General features: G+C 41.9%; 3 protein-coding genes across 5 annotated transcripts in view; 1 reads left to right on the top strand and 2 right to left on the bottom strand.

The window, feature by feature from the left end:
- Window positions 1-5,287, bottom strand: part of il11ra (interleukin 11 receptor subunit alpha) — a 32,555-nt gene extending 27,268 nt beyond the window's left edge. Inside the window, exon 1 of one of the 2 annotated variants that reach the window (XM_030341495.1) lies at window positions 5,135-5,287. The gene's annotated coding sequence lies outside the window, so the exon portion shown is untranslated. The remainder of the gene's footprint in view (window positions 1-5,134) is intronic. The other variant, XM_030341494.1, reaches the window with a different exon arrangement.
- Window positions 5,288-7,140: 1,853 nt separating this feature from the next.
- On the top strand, window positions 7,141-12,432 carry si:busm1-57f23.1 (CY domain-containing protein). Its single transcript, XM_030341496.1, has 4 exons — window positions 7,141-7,455; window positions 8,875-9,026; window positions 10,785-10,886; window positions 11,600-12,432. The coding sequence occupies exons 1-4, from the start codon at window positions 7,329-7,331 to the stop codon at window positions 11,747-11,749; spliced, it is 531 nt and encodes a 176-aa protein (XP_030197356.1). The 5' UTR covers window positions 7,141-7,328; the 3' UTR covers window positions 11,750-12,432.
- A 2,695-nt stretch (window positions 12,433-15,127) lies between these two features.
- rassf6 (Ras association domain family member 6) lies at window positions 15,128-24,899 on the bottom strand. Of its 2 annotated transcripts, none has more exons than XM_030342228.1 (11): window positions 24,726-24,899; window positions 19,990-20,045; window positions 19,826-19,904; window positions 18,746-18,909; window positions 18,342-18,436; window positions 17,694-17,893; window positions 17,504-17,605; window positions 17,206-17,257; window positions 16,634-16,752; window positions 16,423-16,520; window positions 15,128-15,580 (listed from the first exon to the last, which is right to left on the bottom strand). In XM_030342228.1, exons 1-11 carry the CDS (start codon window positions 24,804-24,806, stop codon window positions 15,508-15,510), a joined length of 1,119 nt encoding a protein of 372 aa, XP_030198088.1. In that variant the 5' UTR covers window positions 24,807-24,899; the 3' UTR covers window positions 15,128-15,507. The 2 variants fall into 2 exon arrangements, with proteins under 2 accessions (XP_030198088.1, XP_030198089.1); XM_030342229.1 differs by lacking the exon at window positions 24,726-24,899 and adding an exon at window positions 20,210-20,234.
- Between the last annotated feature and the right edge of the window lie 1,797 nt (window positions 24,900-26,696).

Here is a 26,696-nt window from a genome sequence, read left to right as displayed (position 1 = left end):
GATAACCACCTATTGCCACCCTACCATAAACACAACAAAGTCTATAGAGAGGAGAATGGTAGAGAGACAAACAGACAGGTAGAGAGACAGCCGGACAGACAGGTAGAGAGACAGACAGACAGGTAGAGAGACATCCTAAACAGACAGAGAAACAGAAAGACAGGTAGCGAGGCTGACAGATGGACGGGTTGAGAGACAAAGAGACAGCTAGACAGACGACAGGTTGAGACAGACAGACAACTAGAAAGACAGACAGACTGCTACAGAATCAGACAGCCAGGAAGAGCGATAGACAAACCACTAGAGAGACAGAGATCAAAGACAGCTAGGGGAAACATGAATGTGGGTGAAAGGTCAGTACAGGTTCATACTTATCTTACATTCACATTCCTTCACAGTGATGTCATCGAAACTCTATATCCCTCACAAATACACACACATCCATTATACAGCCAAAAGTGTTTTGGATGGGTCATAATGGCATTTGAAGTGGCATCGGTATGTATGTCTGTATGTAAACTATGATGTCCTTCAATGTTCTCGACAACCGCTGATCTGATTTACTTCGCATGATCTTGGCCCTCTGGGGTGAATTGCTGGCAGGGAGGAGCAAGGTCAAGTGTGAAGTTGTTTGGATGAGTGGTTCTCCAGAAAGATGCAACAATCAACCCAATCTGAACCCCTAACAGGCAGAGAATGGGCATTGCACTGGTGGGTGTGTTGCTTTGGAAAAAGTTAGTGCGGAGTGGAGTTTGCTCTCAAAAAGCTGCCAGCAGCAAAATGGGAGGCCAGGCGATTGGCCTACTCCCAACAGGCGCGTTTTGAACGTTGTGATCATGCACTGCACTCTTCTAACTCAATGGAAGGAGACTATGTATTTATGTATACATGTATGTGTATGTTTATCTAAGGGAAAAGTGCTACACAAATATAGTCGCCTGCTTTGCCTAAGTATGTCTGTCTTTTTGGATGTTCTCGACAACCGTTCATCTGAGCGACTTCACACTCTGTGTGTTGCTGGGGAACCAAGGAACTCCAGTGTTGAGTGAGATGTTGTTATGATAAGCTTGAGCAATGTCAAGAAGCAACACCGCAGGCCATGCCCATTGCGATAAGGTATGTTTTATTTTTTAACGGGAACTCCATTAGATTGTGTAAGTGATGCACAAGCATGTCAAGAGTTAGCATACACCAACCTCCTTAAAGTCCTCTACTATTAACTATGTCCTGGGTCCTTTGGTACCTTGAACGGCACTTTGAAATTGCATGGATTATCACTGCTAGCTACCTTAGCATAGCTCCTTAGAGTCATCTGCTGTTAGCTACCTTAAGGCTCCTATCAACGAGGGTGGGGGGTCAGTCCATTCTAATTTTCAAGTAGTGTAGGGGGTTTCAAGACGAGCCCAGATTGGGCCCTTAAAAACCTCCTACTGTTAGCTATCTTAACCTAGCTCCTTAAGGTCTCCTACTGTAAGATACCTTAGCAAACCTGCCTAAAGCCTCCTACCATTAGCAAACCTTAGCCTAGCGCCTCTACTTCTGTTCGCTATCTCGCCTTAGATCCTTAAAGTATCCTATGTTATGTACCTTAGCCTAGCTTCTTACAACATCCTACTGTTAGCTACTTTCCTTATTTTGATCCGTTAGTCTGCCGATTAAAACAGATTACCAGGGTATAGGTATACTAGGCAAACTTTGATTTGTCCTGAACCGACCTCTAAGCTCCAAGCTCTACTGCTCACACTCCTTCCATAAAGAGTGTGAGCGGCATCTAGCTGAACGGACTAGGTAGAAATGGAACAAATTGATATTTTATAATTAGTGTAGAATCCCATGAAATTAAGAATCATGTTTTTGTCCCCCTTAGAAAGAACCCTTTATGTGTACATATGGAGCGAGAGCTCTTCCATGGGAGCCGCCATGTTGAACTGCAATGTTTCTACTGTAGCACAGAGCGGACGAATGTCAAAAAAAAAATGTTTTTTGGGCTAAGAGTTGGAATGTGGAGGGTGGTGTTTTATCCCCATAGCTACGACCCATTTGAGCTTCTTTTTTTAGTGCCATTGTTTTGTAAGAGCATTATAAAATGTGCCTAATAACGCCACGGTATTAGGGAAATACCGTGGCGATAAACTATAGGTTACCTTGAAGTATAACCCTCTCGTGGACGCAGACAAAAATCCAAATCAACTGATGGCCCGACGGGTCAACACCTCCACACAAACCGTGGCGTTAAACTCTGTGTCCAAGAAACTTAACCGTCTATCTGATGTGGACATCAACATCAACCACCGGCCAGACTGAGCTCCACACATCCACACCGTGGCATTATATAAGTCGTCATAAGTGTCCGAGAAGCTTCACACTCTCTCGGATGCACTCCTATTGCCTTTCAACAAAATATGTAATTAGAGGATTCATTCAATTATAATGGAGTTTCACTTTTCATCCAAGTGTAAAATAGTGCAGCGAATGGCAGTTTACAGAGGAGGGTGTGCAATCTTTAATACATCCACTTATTAAAGACTTACGTTTTTGAAGTTTTTCCCCTGTTAGATAACTGAACGTAGTCTAGCACTCACAGTTCTTACAAATTTAGTTTGTTAGAACTGTGTTGAGAAATACGAATACAGTTTTCCCCCCGCCGAGTCCTACAACGTGCAATGACCATGACCATGGTGACTTTGACAGATACCTGATTGTGATTGATAAAGCTGATTTATTTGCAGGCTAGTGCTGCCAAAAATCAACCTGGGCGTGATTAAATAAATGTTGCTTTGCTGCAGGCAAAAAATTGGTACTTGTACCTTAACCTCCACACTACTAACCCTCTACCTAAAAACTGAACTTTAATACTAAGACTAACCCTACACACAAACAGTAACCCTCCACAGTAACAATAACCCTTAATACTAACACTAACTCTACACACTTACCCCCGCCCTAACCCTCCACACTAACACTAACGATCACTACTACCAATAATCATCAATACTAGCACTAACCCTCCACAGGAATCCTAACCTCAAGACTTACCTTATATCAGATGATATTACAGTAGATAAAGGACTGCAAAGATATATTTACAGTTGCAGCTATCAAAGTTGTGCTCTGAAGATATGGTCAGAGACAGGTGCTGGCAGAGGGGTTCAGGGCCAGTAGTGGGGTCTCTTATCTCTTGGCTACAGAATAACCCTGATGAACTAGGACGGATACAGGGAGTCTGGGCCGTCCAAGAGGCCCAGAGTGGGCTTATTGGAGTGCTCTTCGTTTACCGGGAGACATGAAACAGAGGTCCTGACTCTCGGCGGATCCTGAAGATCCCATGGCCCACATCGGAGAGCATAGGTGATAATCCTTGTGTAGGTGTAGGTAGGTGGGTGCAGGAGGCTGCTACTTACTGGTAGAGGATGAGGTAAATAATCCCCCACCCACACACACACATATTCATTATGTAAAGCGCTTTAGGCATCTTGATAAGCTAAATATATATGGACTCAATATTATTATCATTATGAATGTAGATTGTTATTATTATTATTATAACTTGACAATATGTTTTTATTTTGTTGGAATATCTTCGATTAGAGACAGGACTTGGAAAAATATGTATCTTAAGACGCTTTGTTTACTAAACCATTCCAACGACTATATCTCTATATATATTATGTATCAACACCAGCAGCAAATTATAATCTGAAACGTCTGGAAGGAAGAGGTGTCCCATTATTGAAAAATAATACACACGCATTTACCATTATTGACCAATCAGGATCAAGTATTATCAATGTTGAGGCATTCAGATATATAAATATATATAAATATGACTAACTGAACCCTGGTCTAGATCATCTCGTTCTTATAAACTCCTGGCATCAGCTATACCTCTTCAGGGCCCTCCATGTCTATTATCAACTCAACCCCCCCCCCCCCCCCCCCCCCCCCCTCTCTCTCTCTCTCCCTCTCTCCCTCTCTCCCTCTCACTATATATATTTTTTTCTCCCTTTCTCTAAATCACTCCCTCTCTCTTTCTCCATCACTCTGTATCTCTCTTTCTCATGCTCCATTTCTCTCACTCTATCTCTCACCTCTATCTCTAACTCTCTCTCTTTATATTTATATATGTGTTTTACAGTTACAAATAATAATTATAGTAGTCTATGTATATAGATATATTGTTTACAGTTATCAATAATAATCATAGTATTCCATAGTTATGGATATATATTTAATAGTTAGTTATACAAATATTATTGTAATCAATATTTAGTTTAGTTCTAAATAATAATGAGTCTGTTGTTTTGGATGATAGTTATAAGTAATAATTAGGGTAATCTAGATATTTAGTTAATAGGTATAAATATTATTATTCTTTAGTAATAGATCAATTATTTATAGCTATAAATTATAATTATTCTTCATAAAAAAAAAATATATATTATAGTTAAGAATAATAATTGTAGGAGTCAGACTTTTGGTTTTGGTTTTCTTTGTGTGTGTGTGTGTGTGTGTGTGTGTGTGTGTGTGTGTGTGTGTGTGTGTGTGTGTGTGTGTGTGTGTGTGTGTGTGTGTGTGTGTGTGTGTGTGTCTGTGTCTGTGTGTGTGTCTGTCTGTAGTATATCCAGTGTATTCTTTTGTATAGCCAGTATATTCTGTAATATAGACTGTATATCATATAGCCAGTGTATTCTGTAGCAAATTTAGTAAATCCTGTAGTATAGACAGTTTATTCTGTAGTATATACAGTATATTCTGTAGTATAGCCAGTATATCATATAGCCCGTGTATTCTTTAGCACATATAGAATAGTCTGTAGTATAGCCAGTAGTATGTCTCGTAGGTCTACAACACACATTCAACACACATGAGTTTGGGAGACTGCGGCGTGTTTATATAAGCAGCTTCATAACAGTACTGAAGTTCTCAGTGTGTACTTCATAACAGTACTGAAGTTCTCAGTGTGTACTAAAGTCCTTCTAGCGTAGACAGAAGCGTGTCACACACAGGAGTACCATCTCAACTACACCTCGGCGCTGCCACACACACACAGCAGCCAAAGTTGTAAACTTTAAATGAGCAAGCTTTTACACTCAAAACAATCAAAGTTGTCGAGTTCAAACCAAGCCAGACTCACCTTCGGGTTGTCCGCGATTCAGACGGCCATGTTGCCTGCATGATCCCCCTCCATAGTCACCTCTCTCTACGGTCTCTCCGGTCTCCTAGTGGACCAACGGGATCGGGGAAAGAGAGTAGAGCGGCTTATCGGATACCTTTCCTCTGATTGGCCAGGCTGTACGTCAATCATCGGGCGGGTTGTGGTCCGTAGTGGGCGGGGTCTGGTCCCGGGTCAGGTTGTGTTGGAGAAGCAGAGCCAATGGTTCTGCCAACCTGTCTACAGCGATCTCATCAGCAGGTTGGCGTTTATAAATTATGGGAATCCAACTGGCTTGACAGGAGAAAAGAGGAGGAGAAGAGGACAGAGGAGGAGACTGATTTACATCAGTTGTTCAGTTAAATCAGAGTTTAATCAGTTATTCAGTTCCGAATGTTGTCGTGTAGGTATTCAGCATTTTGAACAAAAGGTACTTGTGTGTCAGGTTTTGCGAAATCGTATTTTCCATCAATTATCCATCATCCATTGTCCATCTATCATCCATTAATCATCCATCCATCATCCATTCATCCCTCCATCATCCATCCATCCAACTATCCATCTTTATATTAGAGGTAAACTCAAAACGTGGAGTGTTGTGATTCTAATTGACTAAAAGGCTGCTCATTACCATGGCTACAGGCAGCTAGACGCATAGCGGAGATGGTTTAAAGGTCAGTGTGTTTGCACCGGACCAGCGCTCTACTGCCCCCTGCTAGATGATCAGTATCAACACACCTAAAGTATCAAACCCTCCTGACGGAAGCAGCGTTTCTTTCATCGTCTAGTTTACGGGAAAATAAATGTCCTCGCTGTAATTGGACAACATGATTCTGTTGTATTTATATCTATATTACATTCTGTTTCCTTTTTTCTTTTTTTTTGTATGATATCCATCAGGTCCAACAGGGAAGGCTTCCGTTGTCCACATAGCAATGAAAGGAGACCTTCTGTCTGTGAATGATAAGTGGGAGAATGTCAATGGAGAATATAAGAGGTGCAAAAATAGCGCCCTCTGGAACCCAACTTGAGGACGGAGAATGACCCACTGGTATCCACAGAGGTTCTGGCAGGTAAGAATACAACAAACCAGTCCTGGTCCCAGCACCAAACAACATCAGAGGCAACATTCAACACTAGTTTATTGTTGAGTGTATAACGCAAGTTTCCATGGTGAAACTAAGGATTAACAACATTGTAAAATCTCATTGTGATTGGTTGATAGCAAGTGCCAATGATGATGTGTTCATGAAGGGAGAGAGTTGAACCAACTGGTTTTCCAACCACAAGATGATGTCAGCTTATTTCTCTCAACACAAATGGAGCTGCTATATCAGTACTGGTTACTACTATCAGGCACCAGCACTACTTATTTTTGTCAATCAATTTCTTCTGGTAAAACAGAACAGAATATTCTTGAGAGGGTGCTTGTGTGTGCTTTTGTGCTTGTGTGTGTGTGTGTGTGTGTGTGTGTGTGTGTGTGTGTGTGTGTGTGTGTGTGTGTGTGTGTGTGTGTGTGTGTGTGTGTGTGTGTGTGTGTGTGTGTGTGTGTGTGTTTGTGTGTGTGTGTGTGTGTGAACTTTATTAGGGGCCCAGTGTATGACTCAGCCTGAGTCAGGTCTAAAGAGCCTCAATGCAATGGAAACACACATACACTCACTCACAGACACATGCACACACACACATTGGCAGACAGATGATGGGTGTGGTCTTCTTTGGTTGGTTAAACATTCCATGGCTTAAACTCTCTCTCTCTCTCTCTCTCTCTCTCTCTCTCTCTCTCTCTCTCTCTCTCTCTCTCTCTCTCTCTCTCTCTCTCTCTCTCTGTCTCTCTGTCTCTGTCTCTTTCTCCCTCTCTCGCTCTCTCCGTCTCTCTCTCTCTCTCTCTCTCTCTCTCTCTCTCTCTCTCTCTCTCTCTCTCTCTCTCTCTCTCTCTCTCGCTCTCTCTCTCTCTCTGTCTCTCTCTCTCTCTCTCTCTCTCTCTCTCTCTCTCTCTCTCTCTCTCTCTCTCGCTCTCTCTCTCGCTCTGTCGCCAGGTTTCAGCGTGTGTTGTCATTTGTCCCCAGTATTAAAGCCTTCCCACAGCTACTGGTCTACATTCACATAGATCCTCCTGCTCTGTACAAGTCTCTACTGGGCCATACTAGCTCTGCTCCTCCAGCCTGTATTGAGGATCATGATGATGGGGATGTTGAAGAGGTCTCCTGTGTGGATCCTGCTGGGTCTTTCTCTGGTCCTGGCGGTCCGAGGAGAGCAACAAACCACCCTGGAGCCCACCATCCAGGAAGAGATGATCACAGCCAGTAAGTACTAATGTGGCAGTTTACGTACTGATACTGTAGTATTATTTGGTGTTGTACTTATACTGAGGGAGTATGTGAGTACTTGTACTAATAATGAGGAGTTTGTGTGTACTTACTGAGGGAGTCTGTACTTATACTAATAGTGAGGGACTATGTGTATACGTGTAGTAATACTGAGGGAGTATGTGTGTTCTTACTGAGGGAGTATCTCTGTACTTGTACTACTATTGAGGGAGTATTTGTGTACGTACTAATACTGAGGGAGTATGTGTATACTTATGCTACTACTGAGGAAGTATTAGTACAAGTGCGAGTGGAAGTGAGTATGCGTATAAAATACATTTAGCTTGGCTGCAACAGTGGAAATAGTGAGAGTTGTGGCTTCAGCGTGTCTATTTATAAGGAGAGCCACCCTACTACCAGGTACAGTGGAAGGAGCACACTTTTAGGCTTGTTTGCAGTCAAATGGAAGCAGTGAGCCCCGGACTCTACTCCAGTCTACCAGAATAACAGCACGTGAACAAAGACATTCACAACCCGCTCACACAGTCTGCAGCAGTATGGTCCTTGACCGGACCAGCACAGGATACCATCAGTTCACATATCCTAGTGTCTCATTAGGCTTACCACCTACAGCTGCCTTTGTTTCCCCAATTTAGCCGCCTACCCTCTGGTTAGCAGCAGAACCCAAGCCAGGGCCCCTTTGATATATGTATAGATATATATAACACTTATTTATTTATTTATTTTGTCGTAGCTGTGTAGTTGCGTAATTGCTTTGTAGTTTTCTTGTAGTGGTGTAATCGTGTAGTTGTGCAGTGGTCATGCAGTTGTGTAGTTATGTAGTGGTTGTCTAGTGATTGGGTAGTGGTTGTGTAGACATTAGGGTTGGGAATCACAGGGTACCTCATGATACGATACGATATGCTATACATGGCCCCAGGTACCGAAAATATCGCAATACAGTGATTCTGAGATAATCAATATATTGTTAGACGATCCTATAATGATACATCACGTGTAAGTGATGGATTTCTGGCTTTATTGGTGGTCCAAACTGAGTCTTTAAAAGATAATAATCAAAATAATCCATATATATATATATATACTGTATATGTACATCAATATTTTGCGCAAATGTATTGTTTATTTGTTGTGTAGTCATGTAGTTGTGTAAATCTGCTGTAGTTGTATAGTTGTCATGCAGTCATGGGTGTACCTGTGTTGAGTCAGTATTTTTAAGCATGCAGTCTAACTGGAGGGTCCTGTTGTTTTAGAATCTACAAACCATAATAATACCACATCTAGGTCAGGATGCCTCAATACTATTGAGGATGCCTGTATGCGACATAAACATTTAAAATATTATCTATAAATATATACTATGTGTGTATTTACTGTGTGTGTTTGTGTGTGTAGAGAAGGTCTCGCTCCTGGGGGGTTGGAATCCGAGGAGCCCAGAGTCTGAGGAGGTCCAGGCCGCCGCCCTTCATGCTGTTGAGAAGTTCAACGGCCAATCAAAATCCAAGAAGACATTTCAACTGGTATCCATCACCTCTGCTCAGTCCCAGGTGAGATGTAGACCAAGTAAGACCAGGTGAGACTTAGACCAGGTGTAACATAGACCAGTGCTGTGTTCCGATATCCATACTTCCGTCAAACTCAGTACACTATCCACACTCACTAAGTGCGGAGATATTCAGATGTCAGTGTTGTTCCAAATCGAATACTCCGTGGTGCAGTTACCGGATTTTACGATTGAGTCTGCTACCACGGCTCATCACCCGCCAAAAACATCCCGCTTTGAACGGTGAACCCTTTCCGTCTAGCTGCTATAAAAAGCAAAAAAAGCAATAAAAGCTACAACTGACTCCGACGTTGGCTCAGCCTGGCTCTGCCTCTTCCGCTAAAAGTGTACGTCGTTCCACACTCAGCGTTTTGACCGTTTAGAGGGCACCTTCCAGGTCCTTCCAGTACTCCTTGTTTTCGTCCGATCGTAATTGGAACGCCTTACGTACTCACACCAAGTATAGTAAGTTTGGGAAGTATGGATATCGGAACACGCCACAGGTGAGACGTAGATCAGGTGAGATTAAGACCAAGTGAGATTTAGACCAGTGAGACCGGTTGAGATTTAGACCAGGTGAGATTTAGACCAGGTGAGATTAAGACCAGATGAGGCCTAGACCAGTTTAGATTTAGACCAGATGAGGCCTAGACCAGTTGAGACCAGTTGAAAACCCAAGTGCAAAGACAGACGACAGTTGTAGGACAGTTTCAAGGATTTATTCTGGTACAGGATCGGGCAGGCAGAGAGCAGACAGTAAGGTCAACGACAGGTGGGCAGGGAATCGTCGGTGGGTCAGCAGGCGAGGAGTCGGCAACGGGAGGGCAGAAGAGCAGATCGGGAGTCGGGAACTGGAGAGCAGACAGACCAACAGGGACTCGACGTCGGGCGAGAGGTCAGGCAGGCGAAGGGTCGGTAACAGGAAGTCGGTAACAGGAAGTCAGGCAGGTGGATCAGGAGACGGGGACAGAGGAGCAGACAGACTGACAGGGACTGGACGGCAGGCAGGAGGTCCGACAGGCGAGGGTTTGTTAACAGGCATAGTGGGGAAGACAAAGTCAATCTGGAGTTGTGGGAAAGCACTGAATGAAACAAGAGACAATCTGGCAAGGATTGAGTGAAAGGAGAGGACTGTTATAGGGGGGTCACAGGTGAAGGTGGTTGGGTTAATTAGGGGCGATCAGGGTGGAAGGCAGGTGAATGGGAAAACCAGGGCCGGCCCGTGACCGCAGCATGTTTTGGACTACAAGGCCAGAAGGAAAGGATGCAAAGCCAATTAGTCAAATCAGGCCTACTCTTGATTTGAAAAAGTAAATAAAAAAATCTTGGCCTAGTATTAGGCCTATTTTTGCTTTCAATGACTTAAGCTATTGGTTGTAATTTGGCTTTGTTTATTTTCAGCTACAATTGTTTTAAGAAAATTAAGACACACAAGACCAAAAGTGATGCCATTTAAAATGCTCTGAATCATTCACTAACATCCTTTCCACAATATCAAACAGAACAGTCAGAGTAACAAACAATTAAAAGAACAGCAGAACATCATTTATTATTATATTTCATAGTAGGAATGCTGGATCCAAGATAATTGTTTTGGTGAAACCTGAAACGCAGTTAAAGACAACTGCTTTTGTACGTTTGTGTGTGTGTGTGTGTGTGTGTGTGTGTGTGTGTGTGTGTGTGTGTGTGTGTGTGTGTGTGTGTGTGTGTGTGTGTGTGTGTGTGTGTGTGTGTGTGTGTGTGTGTGTGTGTGTGTGACCAGGTAACCAACGTGATCAACTATAAACTGAAGGCCATCTTGGGGAAAACTGCATGCCTCAAGTCTGAAACCAACCAAGTGGACAAGTGCGCTCTGGGACACAAGGTTTTTACACCCTGTTCATAATTCATCTAGAATCTCTCATGTACTTGATGCTGTCTGTCAGAGGCAGACTAGTTGTGTTACTTTTAATGATTCAATGTGAGGTTTGTGTGAATAAGCTAGAAAAATATCATATGATATAGTATATATTAATATTTTTTTAGCTATAATGTTAACAGTAAGCTATTATATAATTTGTTTTCTATATGACAGTGAAATACAACAATAATAACATACATAATAGAGCATCATATATATTATTATAACAGTGAAATAGCGCTTGCTTTCTAAAGGCCACAACATTGTTCTGCGTGGTTGTCTGAATCCTACACGAACTCGCCAGGCAACAATGGGGACTTTTTACTTTGGAGTCTATTGTCCATAGAGGTGCACATTGTTGATTGGTAAATCACCCTCTAGTGCACATTTAGTGTAATGACATGTATAAATTGAAACTGTCTGCAACATTGTTGCATTTCATATTCGTGAGGGATCGTGAGGGAACTAGCAGAATAAGTTTAATATATGTTAATAATATAATAACTAATATATATTTACAAAGTTAAGGCCCTAAGGCCTTACTTGTCCCAGTTTCTGAAGTCAGTATCAGCTCCCTTTGTGGTCGCACTGGAGGTATGGTAAAAAGCTCCAAATCTTTCACTGGTTCATCAGCTGAACACCTGGTCACATGTCTCACCCTGACTTACTGTTTCCAGCGACTGGCCTGCACATTCGAGGTAAGCTTCAACCCCCGGAAGCAGGTTCACCAACAGGTGGAGTCTTCATGCCACAAGATGGTGTCCCCCTCCTTGCCTACCGCCTCCCCCCCTCTGTCCCTCCCACTGGACAATGCCTCTCCTAACTAGTGATGTGCGATTCATGAACGATTCGTTCTTTTAGAACAAATCTTTTGTGCAATCCGGTACATACGATTCGTTTGGATATATTTTGAACTATGGATACATTTGGATTATATATTACTATATATTCAGATGTATTGGGATTATATATTGCAATAAATATTGGGCTAACATTGAGTAAAGTAGCAGCATGGTTTTTATTGTCGGTTTGATGGGGCTCGTTAGCTTTTTGGCCATGCTTTTTGCTTGTTGGAACCACGAGCGTGTTACTAGTTTACTCTTTACTTTTCATGTAACGATCGACAATAAATTCAGTCACGATATTTTATAATTCAACAAAAAATAATCCTGAATACATTGCAATGCATAATATGTAAAATTTCCGCAATAAAATTTCAACAAAATAATTGACCTAAGTAATATATTTTGTTAAGTTGTGCACCTACATTTCCAACAATTTCCAAAACCTTCATCAATGGTATCGGTCAATGAAATTGTGTTTGCTTTGCAATGGCATCGTAATCGTACTAGAAATATGCCAAACTTCCTTTTGGCATGATGTTTATTTTCTGACAATGCGGCATCCGATTATATCTCGGACCTCAGATATTCCGACTTCCAAACAGGAGAAAGATAACGATTCCTAGTCGCAAACTTGGTTTCTCATCCCCCAGTTCAAGCATAATCATTTTTTTGTGATCTCATACATCTTCACATAGGCTTTTATTTGAATATATTTAATGTATAATATGTATTATTATTATTATATTATATATAGTATAATTATTAGAAATACATATTTTGTAGCGGGAAGGGGGAAACGGGGTCGAGGGAGGGAAGAAAAGGGGGTAAAATGTTTATTACAATGTTTTGTTTTGTGAATTTGAAATAAAAAACAATTGTAAAAAAAAAAGAAAAGAAAAGAAATAAGAATTTTTTCTTTACCCTTCGATAGATTATAATTAATAACTTGCCTTAAAAATGAGAATGAAATAAGCGTGTTCTGAAGAGACTCTCTCTTCTTAGAAATATCCTCTGATGTTCCAGGCCACCAGTATGAACTGATATTCAGACCTGGGAACATGGTGACCCAAGGCAGAATCACCCCATGGACTCAGAAAGACAAAGCAGCTGTACTCTTTGTTCAGGAACCGATTACGCCCTTGGTGCGAAAAGGCTGTACAGTTAGTTGTCTTCAGGGCTTTAATAACAAGATATGTGAATGACAGATCCATGACAGTGTTAGAAACAAGGGTAGAGAATATTCAGGAGAGGACATTGATAATTTAGATTATGATGCATGGCACAAATCCAAGAATAATGAAAACAACAGAAGCCATGTATTGGCATTGTTTGATAACAACCCTGGCTCCGAGCTCATCGGAGCAATCACAGAATTGAGGTTATAAAACTGTGTGCTGAAACTGGAAAGCAGGTGTTTTGCAGGCCAGCTTGGCTTTTGTATTACTTGTAAAAATACTAATACAAGTCTTTAAAGTCTGAACTTTATTAGATCTCTTTCCGTGTAAGAGTTGAAGTATTGTACTTCCCACACCCTCATCCTGGCCTGAGAGTTCAAGATCAACAGGAAACAGGCCAGGGAGGGACGTTGGAGACCGATGGAGTAGGTTGGGTTTCGACAGCGACCAAAATAATTGGAGTTATCGGAGACAAAGCTTTTGGGCCACATGCGTCTGGAACAGCTGAAGGACACCATGCCAGCTGCTGCAGACCATCGTCGAGAAGACGAGGACTCAACGGACCGCGCTAACAAAAACCAAGGAGCTTATATGCAAAATGTATCGTTTTATGATGTCCCTCTGTGGTCATGATAGAGGCAGCGGACGATTGACGAAAGTGTCACAGACTATACCCTGTGTGCAGAGGCAGGTTCTTACAGCATTGAGAAACACTGAGGAGACTCTTGCTGCTTTCAAGGAATTTCAATGATGGCTGCGGGGCGGGTTCTGATAGGACCTACCCAGCACTCCTACCACCCTCTCCAGCAGAATCAGAACCTGTTGGGGGCCCCGATGGAGGTGGGCCCCAACCAAACCCGCATGTCTGAGGCTAACTTTGGGGTTAGGCGGAAGACGGCCTATGATGCCCGCATGCCCAACATATTATAATAATTATCATAATTGAATGTGAGGTGCGCTGCATTGTTCTGGATACGCTGCAAAGGTTTAATCGCGGATGCAGGGAGTCCAGCCAGGAGCAAGATGCAGAAGTCCAGGCGGCTGACCCGTTCAGACCATAGGAACCCAAGACCAGGTCAGGACAGAGGAACCCAATAGCGCATGTGTCTTTTGGGTGTGTTGCTTCAGTAAACACTAGGGGTGTAACGATGCATGTATTCGTATTGTGCCGGCAAGTTCGAGCTACACACGCTGTCCGTTGATTGGTCGACAGAATCACATTTCCGTGAGACAGTGGGATAATAAACAAACGCATTATCCGCGAGGTATTACTGGACAACGGCGAAAGCTTTGTTTATGGTAGAAAATGTTTGCCGTCCTTCTTGGACGTCCTACATTGTTGATCTTCGTTCATAGTGCGCGTTCTTCGTTCTCCTTGGATTTATTAGCAGGCTACACTGTGTCTGGCAGCTATGAGTTCACAATGCTAACATAGCTGCCGCGGCTATCGCAATCCCCCCCCCCCCCCCCCCATAAGGGTACTGTCGGCGGTGGAAATGCGAGCCGTAACTGAGCTGCGCCGAACCACACCTTCACTACTCCACAAAGCCACACTGAACCGACCCGCACCCTCCGGTGGAAATGTGCAAATTCTGTGTACCTTGCACTTTCATAAATAACACATGATGATTTTTCCATTTTATAACTGATTGTCTTATTTTGTTTACAAGTTACGGATGGAGTCTGGAGGTGATATGGGGTACTTATTGTTTACTGTTTACATCTTAGATTACACTGTGCAGGCTGTTGCAGTTCTCAAAGTGCGGTCTTTTTTTTATTTTTTATTATATCAATATTAATTTAAACAAAAATAAATAAATATAAAGAGAAAAGTCGACTCTCTAGCTTTCAATTAAATCCTTTTACATTTGTTAGTTTTAATCCAACCGTACATTACTTTGAAAGGATGAACATCAGTTTCGTGATTTAGACCTCACTTGACCTCACTCCCAGAGGTCCACGGTGCAATGTTTTTTTTCACCACTGGGATGCTGCCGGCGTTTCCCGCCAATTTTTTTTCCTTTGGCGGCCCTCAGTCAAATTTTGGGTCCCTAAATTGGCCCTCAGCTGTCAAAACTTTGAGAACCACTGCACTGTGCGATAATTCACTTTTTTGTACTTTTTTAATCAGTTCCAATGCCTACATCTGTACTCTGCGACAAATTGTTGTGTTTTACCTACAATACATCATTAAATCAATCAAACTTTATTTACACATCGTCTTCTTTGAGAGACAACAGTAGAGATCATGACACAGAACCTGAAAGATTGAATAAAGAGGTAATGCCTGGGTAGTTTGATAGCAGTGATAAAAGCATGAAGTGTGTGTGTCATAAAGTAAAGTAAACAAACTTAGTCACACCCACGTATATCTCTCTGTTAAGACTCACTAATGTTTGTGTGCTTATAAGCACGTGTGCCTGTGTTTGTGCGTGTGTATGTGTGTGTGTTATTTCCAACACACACACACACACACACACTTTTGTGTGTACCTTATAAAACAAATAGAGATTCATTAATATTTCAAATTTTATTCTGTTAGGTTAACAGGTGTGAATATCCTGGTCAGACACTGGTTTCGATGTGAGTGCTCTGGCTGCTCAGCATGTGAGACATCAAACTTTGCTGATGACGATATCTGTAACAAACACACACACAGACCACAGACACACACACATCCCATACACATACACACACACCACAGACACACATGTTAAATCCCATCTAATATAATTATATATATATAATTATCTTTATATCTACATGCCTCTAGAGGAAGTGTGTTATTGTTCAGCCTCTACTCTAGGGGACCTGTTTTATTGGTCAGCCTTTATTCTAGAGCAGGGGTCATCGACACAGGCCAGCAGGCATAAGGGCGCCCGCAAGGACCTATGAGGCGCCCGCAGGCCTGTTCTAAACATAGCACAACTCATTCCCACCTTTTTGAAGTCATTGTTGATAATTATTGTGAGAAATCATTAACATGATCAGTGTCTTCACATAGATGAGTATCATTAATCATTGATAATAATATGTAACTAAAGGCAAACTGAGTTATTTCAGAAGAGTGTATCAAACTGGGTGCCCTTCGTATGACTCAGTACCCATTAAGTAGCTCTCAGGTTCAATAAGGTTGGTGAACCCTGGTCTAGAGGAAGTGTGTTATTGGTCAGCCTCTAGTCTAGAGGAAGCTTGTGATTGGTCAGCCTCTAGTCTAGAGGAAGGGTGTTATTAGTCAGCCTCTAGTCTGAAGGAAGTGAGTGTGAGTGTGTGTTATTGGTCAGCCTCTAGTCCAGAGAACGTGTGCTATTAGTCAGCCTCTAGTCTGAAGGAAGGAAGTGAGTGTGTGTGTGAGAGAGAGAGAGAGAGAGAGAGAGAGAGAGAGAGAGAGAGAGAGAGAGAGAGAGAGAGAGAGAGAGAGAGAGAGAGAGAGAGAGAGAGAGAGAGAGAGAGAGAGAGAGTGAGAGAGTGAGTACTTACTTGGTGATGACGGTATGTATTTCTCGATTCTCTGCTTCTTTGAGTTTGAGCAGAACCTGCTCTAGGATGGGCAGCTCTAGGTTCAGATATTGAGCCACCTGGAACCACAGAAGAAGAGTTACTACTAACACACACACACACACACACACACACGCACACACACACACACACACACTGACGTGGGAGATAGCATCACAGGAAGATGACTCACATCGTTGCTGACTTCCTGTTCATCGCTGTCCATCAGGAAGACCTTCATAATGTCCTCGGAGGGACCCTGCAGGAAGCGCTCCCATAAGGGCTGGTCCTGACCAGTCAGCCTCCTCCTCTCTGACACACACACACACACACACACACACACACACTGATACTCAGGTATCAGACAGAACGGACACCGACCACTGTTTGATTCCATGGATGTAATATATTCATTAATAGCTAATTATATTTTCTGTTGATTTGAATACAGATGCACACATTGTCGTCATATGGTTCAAAGTTGACTTGTTTGTAGAGAACCTTGTCCGTATAGTGGACGTGCTGCTCTCCCCAGTAGAAGAGAACATAATGGCGGGTTTTGAAGTGTTTGAGTCTACATAACTCCAAATAAATCAAATACATCATTGAGCTGCCTTTATTAAAAAATATATTGTTAATGATTTGATGATCATTTGACGATGAGTCCGGCGTGACGAATCAGATTAGACTAGGTAAAACCCTACTACTTATATACAGTTAATAAAACCACGTATTTCTATCTAAACAAAGATATATAACTCTGACCTCCAGTCTGGTGGAGGCAGTAGAGAGCAAAGTCCTGGGGGTCGTTCTCTATCTGAAAACACAGAAGAGGAAATACTAAAAACTAAACCCCAGAAGAAATACTAAAACACAGAAGAAGAAGAAGAAGAAGAAGAAGAAGAAGAAGAAGAAGAAGAAGAAGAAGAAGAAGAAGAAGAAGAAGAAGAAGAAGAAGAAGAAGAGAAATAAATACTAAACCCCAGAAGTGATACTCAAGCAGAGAAGAAGTGGAAATACCAAGCCACAGAAAAATAACTAGTGCTAGTGGTAGTAGTTGTACCTTGAACTTGTGCAGTAGCTGTTCTATCACCTGGTGAGTTCTCATCTGGCTGGAGATCCTGACTTTGGTGGGAGTACCGAAGGAGGGAATAAAAATGGAGGTCTGGAGAGAGGGAGGGATAATATTATATTACAAAAGATAGAACAAACGTTTAGTTATAGCAGTGATAGTTTACAGAAAACAGAACAACCTTATAGTTATAGAAGTGGCCATTAATAGAAAACCGATGCTGCTTTTCTCTCTCGCGTTGCGCAGCCGTCTTGCCTCGCCCCCTTCTCCTCTTGACCAATGAGGCATCGCTCATACAGCGGAATAGGTTAGACTCTGCCTCCAGCTCCAGGGGTTTGGGCTTCTCAGGCCGAAGGGTGGTGGACTCGTAGATATGAGGACCTGTAGTACCATAGAAATATGGTAACCTAACCCTTATTTATTTATTAACAGTTAGCTAATACACAACTTAATTTATTGTTAATGAACAGTGAGTTAAAACACAACTATATTAGTTGTAAATAAATAGTTAGTGAAAGTCAACTTTGCTAGTAATAAATATACAGTTATTTAAAATGCAATTTTGCTAGTTATGAATAAACAGTTAGTTAACATATTACTTATTTAACTTATTTAAACACAGTAATTGAGTCATTAGTCATATTAGCGAAAAAATAAACAGCCTGCTAAATAACATGTTTTCATTTAAGTTTATTTAAAATTTGAGTTTGTCATCATGCAAAATATTGCTAACCTAAACATCAAGCAGTATCCCCCCCAAAGAAATATTCTACACAAAAAACAAAACAACCGATGATATATGAAAACAAACCAAAACAACCAAACCTGCCTTTGGTCGTTGTCTCAGACGTTGTCTCAGACGTGGTCTCAGACATCTCATCGATCTGATGGAGGTCACTATACTCTCCCCATCTAGTCATACCCCTAGAGAGAGTGAGAGAGAGAGAGAGAGAGAGAGAGAGAGAGAGAGAGAGAGAGAGAGAGAGAGAGAGAGAGAGAGAGAGAGAGAGAGAGAGAGAGAGAGAGAGAGAGAGAGAGAGAGAGAGAGAGAGAGAGAGAGAGATGCACCAAAATATATGTAATAAACAAAGTGTACCATATAATGAATGCACACATGTGAATATGATATAGGGCTTGTACATCAGAATGCATCATGGGATTTTTTATTGCCGATACGCCGCCATTTTTAGAAAATTCAAGAGAGTTTTAGTAATGTGAAATCCGCAGACCAACCTTTTGTCATCCAGAGGACTGAGGACTGGTCCACCCGGATCAGGTGACATGAGGTGAGTGATGGGGAGTGTCTGCTTTTCATCCTGGATCTTGAGTCTGATTGGCCGGCGGACTCCCCAGGAGATGTTGAGAAGACCCTCCAAAGCCACGCCCCCTTCATCGCCCTGGCAACATTCCCAACATTAGTACTGCTTTAGTGGGCCTGGAACACGCAATACGTCTTTTCAAATTTAGAAAACGTGAGAGCCCACACACTTGTTGACACCCACTTACGAAGCTAAATGTAACTGTCGTTGTGTATCTAAAAGGCTTTTACCAACACAGTTCGACATACATTAACCAATTCTATTAACAAACAACGCTGTCCTAATAGACATAACCGAAACCTGGCAAATCCCAATCTTGCTGACTTTATCGTTGACAAACGATGGACATCCTAAAGAACTGCTAAAGAACTATGTATTAAGTCATGGAGATATAGTGGGAATGGACGATGCGCGTTGCAGCGTAAATTGGACCCCTCTATTTAGCAAATCAAGAACACTTTGGCCTTTGCCGCCATGACTTCTGTTACGATTCCCGGTCGGTGTGGGTCCTAATTCGCCATCTTCTTTCCAACATGACAATCCAAACACAGCATACTCTAGTGAAATCGGGATAACCCCCACTTTACAGAACATCGGATCGTAATTATTGAAACATTTTTATATTTGCGATTATGTTTCCCGATCAGGTTTGGGGAAGTCAAATCTTAGCATACCCCACTCCACAGGTACTTCAGAAACAGATCAGTCAATAAATGGTTTCTTTGCTGACCAGAGTTGAAAGGGGGGGGATTGGGTGAAATATTCTGTAATGTGTAACCAGCATATCCACTCCACCTCTGTCACCCTGGCAACATCGACAGTACTACTATAGTACTTATATTGTACTCCTAAACCGTAGCAGTGGTAGAACTATAGTTGTACTACTACAACAAATACACACACACACGCATATATATATATATATATATATATATATATATATATATATATATATATATATATATACATACATACATAAGTAGTTATTGGGTACCTGACAGTAACTGAGGTGGTGTTGAGTGTTTTCCTTCAGGTAACAGTTGTATGTTGTTAACAAGGAGAGAAACTCTGCTCTGAAATAAATACACTTTGTTACACACTCACACATGCAACACAACAACTGAACAACACATCAGAACAACACATCAGAGGTCTCACCTGGTAAGGGGTCTCCCCTCACCTGCTGGGATCACTGGTGGAAGAGGAGGATCCATCTACACACACACACCCACACACACACCACGTAAACACACACACACACACACACACACACACCACGTAAACACACACACACACACCACGTAAACACAGACACATGGCCAGGGACCATCTGAGAAAACAAACAAATCCTTTCGAGGAAGCTTCTAGAGATTCTTACCTTGAATGAACTAAATGTCCCCCTCTCTCTTTATAAAACCCTCCCCCCTCCCTGCCTCCCTCTCCCCCTTCGCTCTCTCTCTTTCTCGTAATGGCTCTCTCCGTCCCTCCTTCTCCCCTTCCCTTTTGCCTCCTCTCTTTCCGACTCTTTCCCCGTCTCTCTCTCCACCCAGTTTCAGTCTGTAATTTGTTTATTTTTCAGAAGAAACACGTGGCTACTCGCTCTCTCTCCCTCCCCCCTCTATCATTATCCTTCTCTTTCTCTTCTGAATATATGCCACGACACTAAGAACTGTGACCGGCGTCACTCACTCCTTGCCTCTCTCTCTCTCTTCCTCACTCTCTAACTCTTTCACTCACTCACTCCCTCCCTCTTTCGCTCACTGACTCCCTTCTCCCTCTTTCTTGCTCTCACTCACTCCCTCCCTCTCTCTGTCTCAGCAAGTCTCTCTCCCCTCTCTCTTTGTCTCAGCATGTCTCCCCCCTCTTTCTCTCTCTCTGTGAGCATGTCTCCCTCCCCTCTGTCTCAGTATGGCTCTCTACCTGAGGTATGTCAGCTATGTAGCAGCTGCCTCCAGTGGCCCGGACCAATTCTAATTAAACATGTATTAGGGTACACAGAATACACACATAATGATATTAAAACTGTAGACTGTATCTACTATATATAATTATAATATAATTATTAAATATATTAACAATTAGAGGTATCTAGGGGCAAGGTGGCCCCTCATCCATCCCTTTCCGAAGACACTGGTGGCCTAAGTTTGGTTCTGTGTAAGGTGCCAGTAGGTACTTCAAAAGTGATGTCATTGTCGGATAGCATTGAATAACGTGTCAAGTGATGAGGTTCCTTGATAGAGTTATGATTTGTATTGAGTTACATAGTCTGTTAATATACAATAGGTCATTGCTTACAAGTTAAGGTCAATTTAAATTGAAGGCAATTTTATCCCATGTCAGTAAAATTATAACACGTAACAGAGCTGAATGGGAATGTACAAATGCGCCACGATTTCTGTTTTGTGAAAAAGCAACATTGTTATTTGACGGCTTTAGCCGTCAAATAAATGTAACATATCACAACTGGTTAATCTTTGTAATAGTCACCATGGACACTATACATTGTAGGACATGGCAAAGGTATCAGTGTTGGTATGTTTCTCAACACACAATCCTCCTATTGCATCCATAGTGGTCAACTATATTCATAGACCTATAATCACTATCTGTTATATTTATTGATCATTGATCTCAATATCAATCGGCACTACAAGCCATTTGCGAAACATGAATAAAGGTTGCTTTTGATGAAATTACTGAATCGCAATAGTTTTGTTTTAGATATAAGCTCTCCAAAAAAGTGATTGCCTACTTTTAATCGAACGGGGAAACAACCTATAATGATCATCTCCAAACCATGAAGATGAAGCCATTTACTTCAATTTTACACTTGGGATTACAACGGGAAAGGATGGAGCCTGCTCATCTTCACTAGGCGATTTGAGGCACATCTGAGAGAGGGTTAAGCTGCTCAGGCACTTGCATATTACGTCACGCTGTTTGTATGTGTGGAGTTCCATCGTGCCAGCGGTTTACGTTGAAATCCAGCTGCGAGAGTTAAGCCTCTCGGAGACAAACATATAATGCACCGTGTGTGAAGATATTTTGAGTCTTGCCAGCGGTCGATGTTGATGGCCAGAGATGGTTAAGCTTCTGGGACACTTATAACGCCACCTCTGACATTTATAGCACAAAAGCCACGGTGTACAGTATGGCGCACCAATACAACGAAGATACTAAATTAAAAACGCTTTCTCTGAGGAGCCTTCTGTAGATTCTAGGCCACTGCAGAAACATGGTGGTGGAAACATGGCGGCCCACAAGGAAAAGGACCTGCAGCCCAGACGTAAAGGGCTAGTTTTTTGGTGATAAAATACAACAATTCTAATGGGATTATTCAAACATACTTATATTCCATTTCTTTCATGTCTGTTCCACTATAAGCCACTCAATTCTACATACCGCGTCTTTAAATACATAAATAATGAGTACGCAAATATTATTATTATTTATTACTATGTATGGACAACGAATTTGAGCTGCACTTCAGCACCGCACGTCACACTATCACGGAAGTAAAGTTAGAGAGCACTTATGGTCGAGCTGTTTCACGCACTTTGTGCAAAAATAAATCTCCCAGCTTTCTTGCGTCATTTCACGGAGGAACGCCCCCTTTTGGTCGGTCCCACTCGGGATTCTGAGAGTAAACCGAGTTCGGTGAGGCTGACCGTACGACTCGACAACAAAATGGCTGCAACAGTAAAAACATTTATTTTCTTTGTATTTGAACCACGTTGGTAATTTAATGTCGAATTTTAAATGCTCTTACACACTTGGTTGCATTGCTACTTTATCCCGGTCACCAATTTATGAATTGCACGGTCTTGCTGTGCTTGCAATACAATGTAAAGTTGTGTTGCATGTTTTCGAGCTGGTTTGCGAAAGAGGCTAATATAGCTAACAATAACAACGACTAGCCAATGACATGACACAATCACAAAGAAAAACGGGAACGCTATAAGTGCTTCAAGTTTAGCAGACGTAAAAACATGTTTAAAGCAAGGGGAAAAGTCTAAAAAGTATGAAATCACCCCTTCAAGCCGCCAATGCTTTTCAGGATTCGATAACAGCATGTGTAGGCTGATTATGTTTGCAAAGAAGCACGTTTTTTAAAGAATGGATCCAAACCGGAGAAATTCCGATATAAGGGATCTCGGCTCATGGTGTGTTCCAGATACCCCCCGCCCGATTTGTAAGTGGAGAAATCTCCCAGTGTTTCCTTCCGAGTTCAGCGTGTACCGAGTTCAGCGAGGCAAACAAAAACATAAATGGCTGTGCCCGTGTAGACATCGGATCGAGTCCAAATTTTCGCCATAAGGGGGCTTGATAAACGACGACATTGTGGATCTTGGACCCCTGGATAACTGCTTGCAGTTCTAGTTTTCTTTGTATTTGTACCACGTTGGTCGTTTTAGTGTCAATTTTAAATGCTCTTACATACTTGATTACATTGCTACTTTATTCCGATCACAAATGTATGTCTTGCTGTGTGTGCAATACAATGTAAAGTTGTAATGTTTGTTTTCGAGCTGGTTTGCTAAAGAGGCTAATGTAGCTAACAATTACAATGACTAGCCAATGACATGACACAATCAGTTGCATGGCTGCGGGCATCCATAGGTGTTGCTTTACCGCCCCCTGTTGGAATGTCACCTGGCCCATCAAACCAGGAAGGCTCACAAAAGGCAAAATAAAAACGTATGATATTACTATGAAACTTTAGCAGTGGTAGAACTAAAACACACTAACACGCATACATATATATATATATACATATATGTATATATGTGTATAGCTATACATATGTGTATATATATATATATATATATATATATATATATATATATATATATATATATATATAAATAACTGAGGTCGTGCTGAGTGTGTGTTGTTTTGAACAACAACATGTTGTTTCTATGTTATATCATGATGATGCTATTAATAAAACATAGAACCACCCTGTTGTTATGAATATGATAAACATAGAAACACCATATTGTTATTAATATGCTGAACAGAGAACCACCATGTTGTTTTGAATATGATGATCAAATTAATATGAACGATAAAACACGGTTGTCTGGTTTTTACCTACGTGTTTGATCAAGTATGAGTTGTCCTCTGTGTGTGTGTGTGTGTGTGTGTGTGTGTGTGTGTGTGTGTGTGTGTGTGTGTGTGTGTGTGTGTGTGTGTGTGTGTGTGTGTGTGTGTGTGTGTGTGTGTGTGTGTGTTCCAGTCCTCATGTCTGCTTGTGTATGTGGGTATGTCTCTGCACTTTAACCCATCTATATTCATGTCTTCAGAAACCCTGACACTATTGGTTCAGTAATCTCAAACATTGTTTAACAGTAGGGTTCAAAGGTCACAGAGGAAAACCTCCACACAATTCCCTCTCCCTCCTTCCCTCTTTCTCAACCCTCTCTCCCTCACACTCTCTCTTGTAGCAAAAAGTTGTTCCTGAATTGTTGACAACAGGAACATTAAAAGTGAAACAATAATGCTGTGCTATGCTATGCTAACATCACTTCTGCAATGGTATGCTCAAAACGGTCAACTAGCAAATCAAATACAACTGATGAATTCACTTTGTTGTTAAATTTGGTAGGTTGATCCCTCTCGTCAGTTTCAAAATGAACACACCTTAAGATAAACGTGTACGGTCAAGTCAAATATTAAACTCAACCGTCTACAAGCTTGCTCCAGGAAGTATCGATTGTGAGTTAAATTCACCATGCGTGTGTCTGCACTACAGTGTCACTATTTATACATAACAGCGTTAGTTTTCCCAAACTAGTGTTAGCATTTCAGCACTACAGGATCAGTATTGTTACAAAGCTAGTCCAGTCTTGTCCAGTCTCTGTCATCTGACCTGGAGACAAAAGTTTGCCTACCTTCAGTTCACCTCCACCACAGACCGTCTGCACGCAGCAACCAGTGCAGCAGGGTGTGTTTGTATGTGCATGTGAGTGCATGAAAGCACCGCAAAATGCATGTTGCTCCCTCTGCTGTAATCCACCCTGGTGCGAACTGGCAGGATAGCTTGTACCTGAGCCAGAGGGTGAGCATGTGGCTTAGCCAGCAGGTTAGCATGTAGCTTTGCTAGCAGGTTAGCGTGTCGCTTAGGAAGCTGTTAGCATGTATCTTATCTAGCTGGTTAGCATTTAGCTTAGCCAACAGGTTAGTATGTAGCTTAGCTAGAAGGTGAGCATGTAGCTTAGCCAGTAGGTTAGCATGTAGCTTAGGAAGCTGTTAGCATGTTGCTTAGCTAGCAGGTTAGCATTTAGCTTAGCCAGCAGGTTAGTATGTAGCTTAGCTAGAAGGTGAGCATGTTGCTTGGCCAGTAGGTTAGCATGTAGCTTAGGAAGCTGTTAGCATGTTGCTTAGCTAGCAGGTTAGCATTTTACTTAGCCAGTTGATTGGTCCAATTCAGGTGGAATATTGATGCAGGTCAGAAAATGCCAGAGTAGAAAACAGCCTTCTGCCTCTTTAAGAACGTTATCATAAGCTCTATTTGGACTAGGTCAACTGCTACAATAGATAAGAACATAACCGTATGAGGTGAACAGCTCCTATGAAGTAGTGTAGAATAAAAAGGGGTTATCTTCTCTTATGAACCAGAACAATATCAAGACTGCATAACCTTGAACTCAAATATGTTTTTAATCCCTTGTGTTCTTTTGGGTACTTTTTTAATGTACTATTTGTAAACATCTAATTATTTAACAGGCACCATTATCCAAATGGACTGTGGACATTGGGGATGTGTACGTCAACCATCTGCTGGATGTCCCTGTATGTTAAGCATTACATTTTAACTGGGCCCAGGGGGAGGCAGAACTTCTTCAAGGCCATTTAAAGCGAACCGTGGAATCTATGAAGATGTTCATCATCAGCCAACGCATCCTGGATTCTGATTCTGATCTTTTTTTTTCATTGTGTTCATGATCTATTATGTAACTTTAAATACCAACATAATTTATTAAATGCGTGTGGGAGCACCCTCTGGTGCTCCCACACGCATACAAACTTTGAAAAAAATCGGTATTTTTTGAGTACCCCGCCTACAGTTACCAAACAAGCGAGTCAATTTCGGCGCCCCCTCCTACGTAGGAAGGGAGTACATTTGAATATTACCTCCCACTACCCCTCCCCCCTCCAATCAGACCAAGATTTTGTGGACCAGCTGACGAGCGCTGGGCGGAGATGTTTGCGCATTTCAGAAGCAGGGATATTCCATACAAAACTGGATTTGTACTCTGTCAGTTTGCCATGTGACTGCCTGGCAGGGAGTCCGGCGGAGCTGCCGGACTGCCGCCAAACCTCTGGTGGCAGTCTGGCAGCCCTGGCAGGGCAGCTCCAGTGGGGAGAGCTTGGCGGCAGTCGGGCAGCTCCGGCGGGGGGAGCTCGGTGGTAGTCCGGCAGCTCAGCTCCGGGAGTACAATCCCTTTTTCATCCATGTCGCGGGTCAATATGGACTTCAGAGTCAAGGCCAAAGTTCCTTTCCCCCAATTCTTCGCAACCATGGCTGAGATAACCCCCACTATGAATCTTTTTGTTGTTGTTGTGGAAGTACCAGAGACGTCAGACGCAGTCTATATGATTCATTATATCATCCGAGGCAAACATAACTTTTGGCTGTGATATTAGATATAATATTATACAAATACCTTATTTTTTTCCTAAAAGCTATTTCCAGCAAACAGCTTTAATAACATGTTTTCTGGAACTCATATACTATGATTACTTGTTGATGAAACACCATAATATGTCTCCTTTAACAACCTGCAGACTAAGTCTGGATACGTTACCCAGTAGTCTATTTAATAACAACAGATTCAGATTATAAATACATCACTAAAAAC

The sequence above is a fragment of the Gadus morhua genome, chromosome 19 (assembly GCF_902167405.1).
Source record: "Gadus morhua chromosome 19, gadMor3.0, whole genome shotgun sequence".
Taxonomy (NCBI): Eukaryota; Metazoa; Chordata; class Actinopteri; order Gadiformes; family Gadidae; genus Gadus; species Gadus morhua.
The sequence above is the reverse complement of the archived record's forward strand: the minus strand, read 5'-3'. Positions and strand labels throughout refer to the sequence as shown.

Bases quoted from the DNA above. Each gene is read 5' to 3' on its own strand.
- si:busm1-57f23.1 (XM_030341496.1), top strand. From the start codon at position 7,329: ATGATGATGGGGATGTTGAAGAGGTCTCCTGTGTGGATCCTGCTGGGT. The intron at 7,456-8,874 runs GTAAGTACTAAT...TTGTGTGTGTAG, and splicing joins GGAAGAGATGATCACAGCCA to AGAAGGTCTCGCTCCTGGGG. The intron at 10,887-11,599 runs GTTTTTACACCC...TACTGTTTCCAG, and splicing joins AGTGCGCTCTGGGACACAAG to CGACTGGCCTGCACATTCGA.
- rassf6 (XM_030342228.1), bottom strand. From the start codon at position 24,806: ATGCACTCACATGCACATACAAACACACCCTGCTGCACTGGTTGCTGC. The intron at 18,910-19,825 runs GTACCCAATAAC...GAATGTTGCCAG, and splicing joins ACCACCTCAGTTACTGTCAG to GGCGATGAAGGGGGCGTGGC. The intron at 17,894-18,341 runs GCAGGTTTGGTT...ATGGTACTACAG, and splicing joins GTCTGAGACAACGACCAAAG to GTCCTCATATCTACGAGTCC.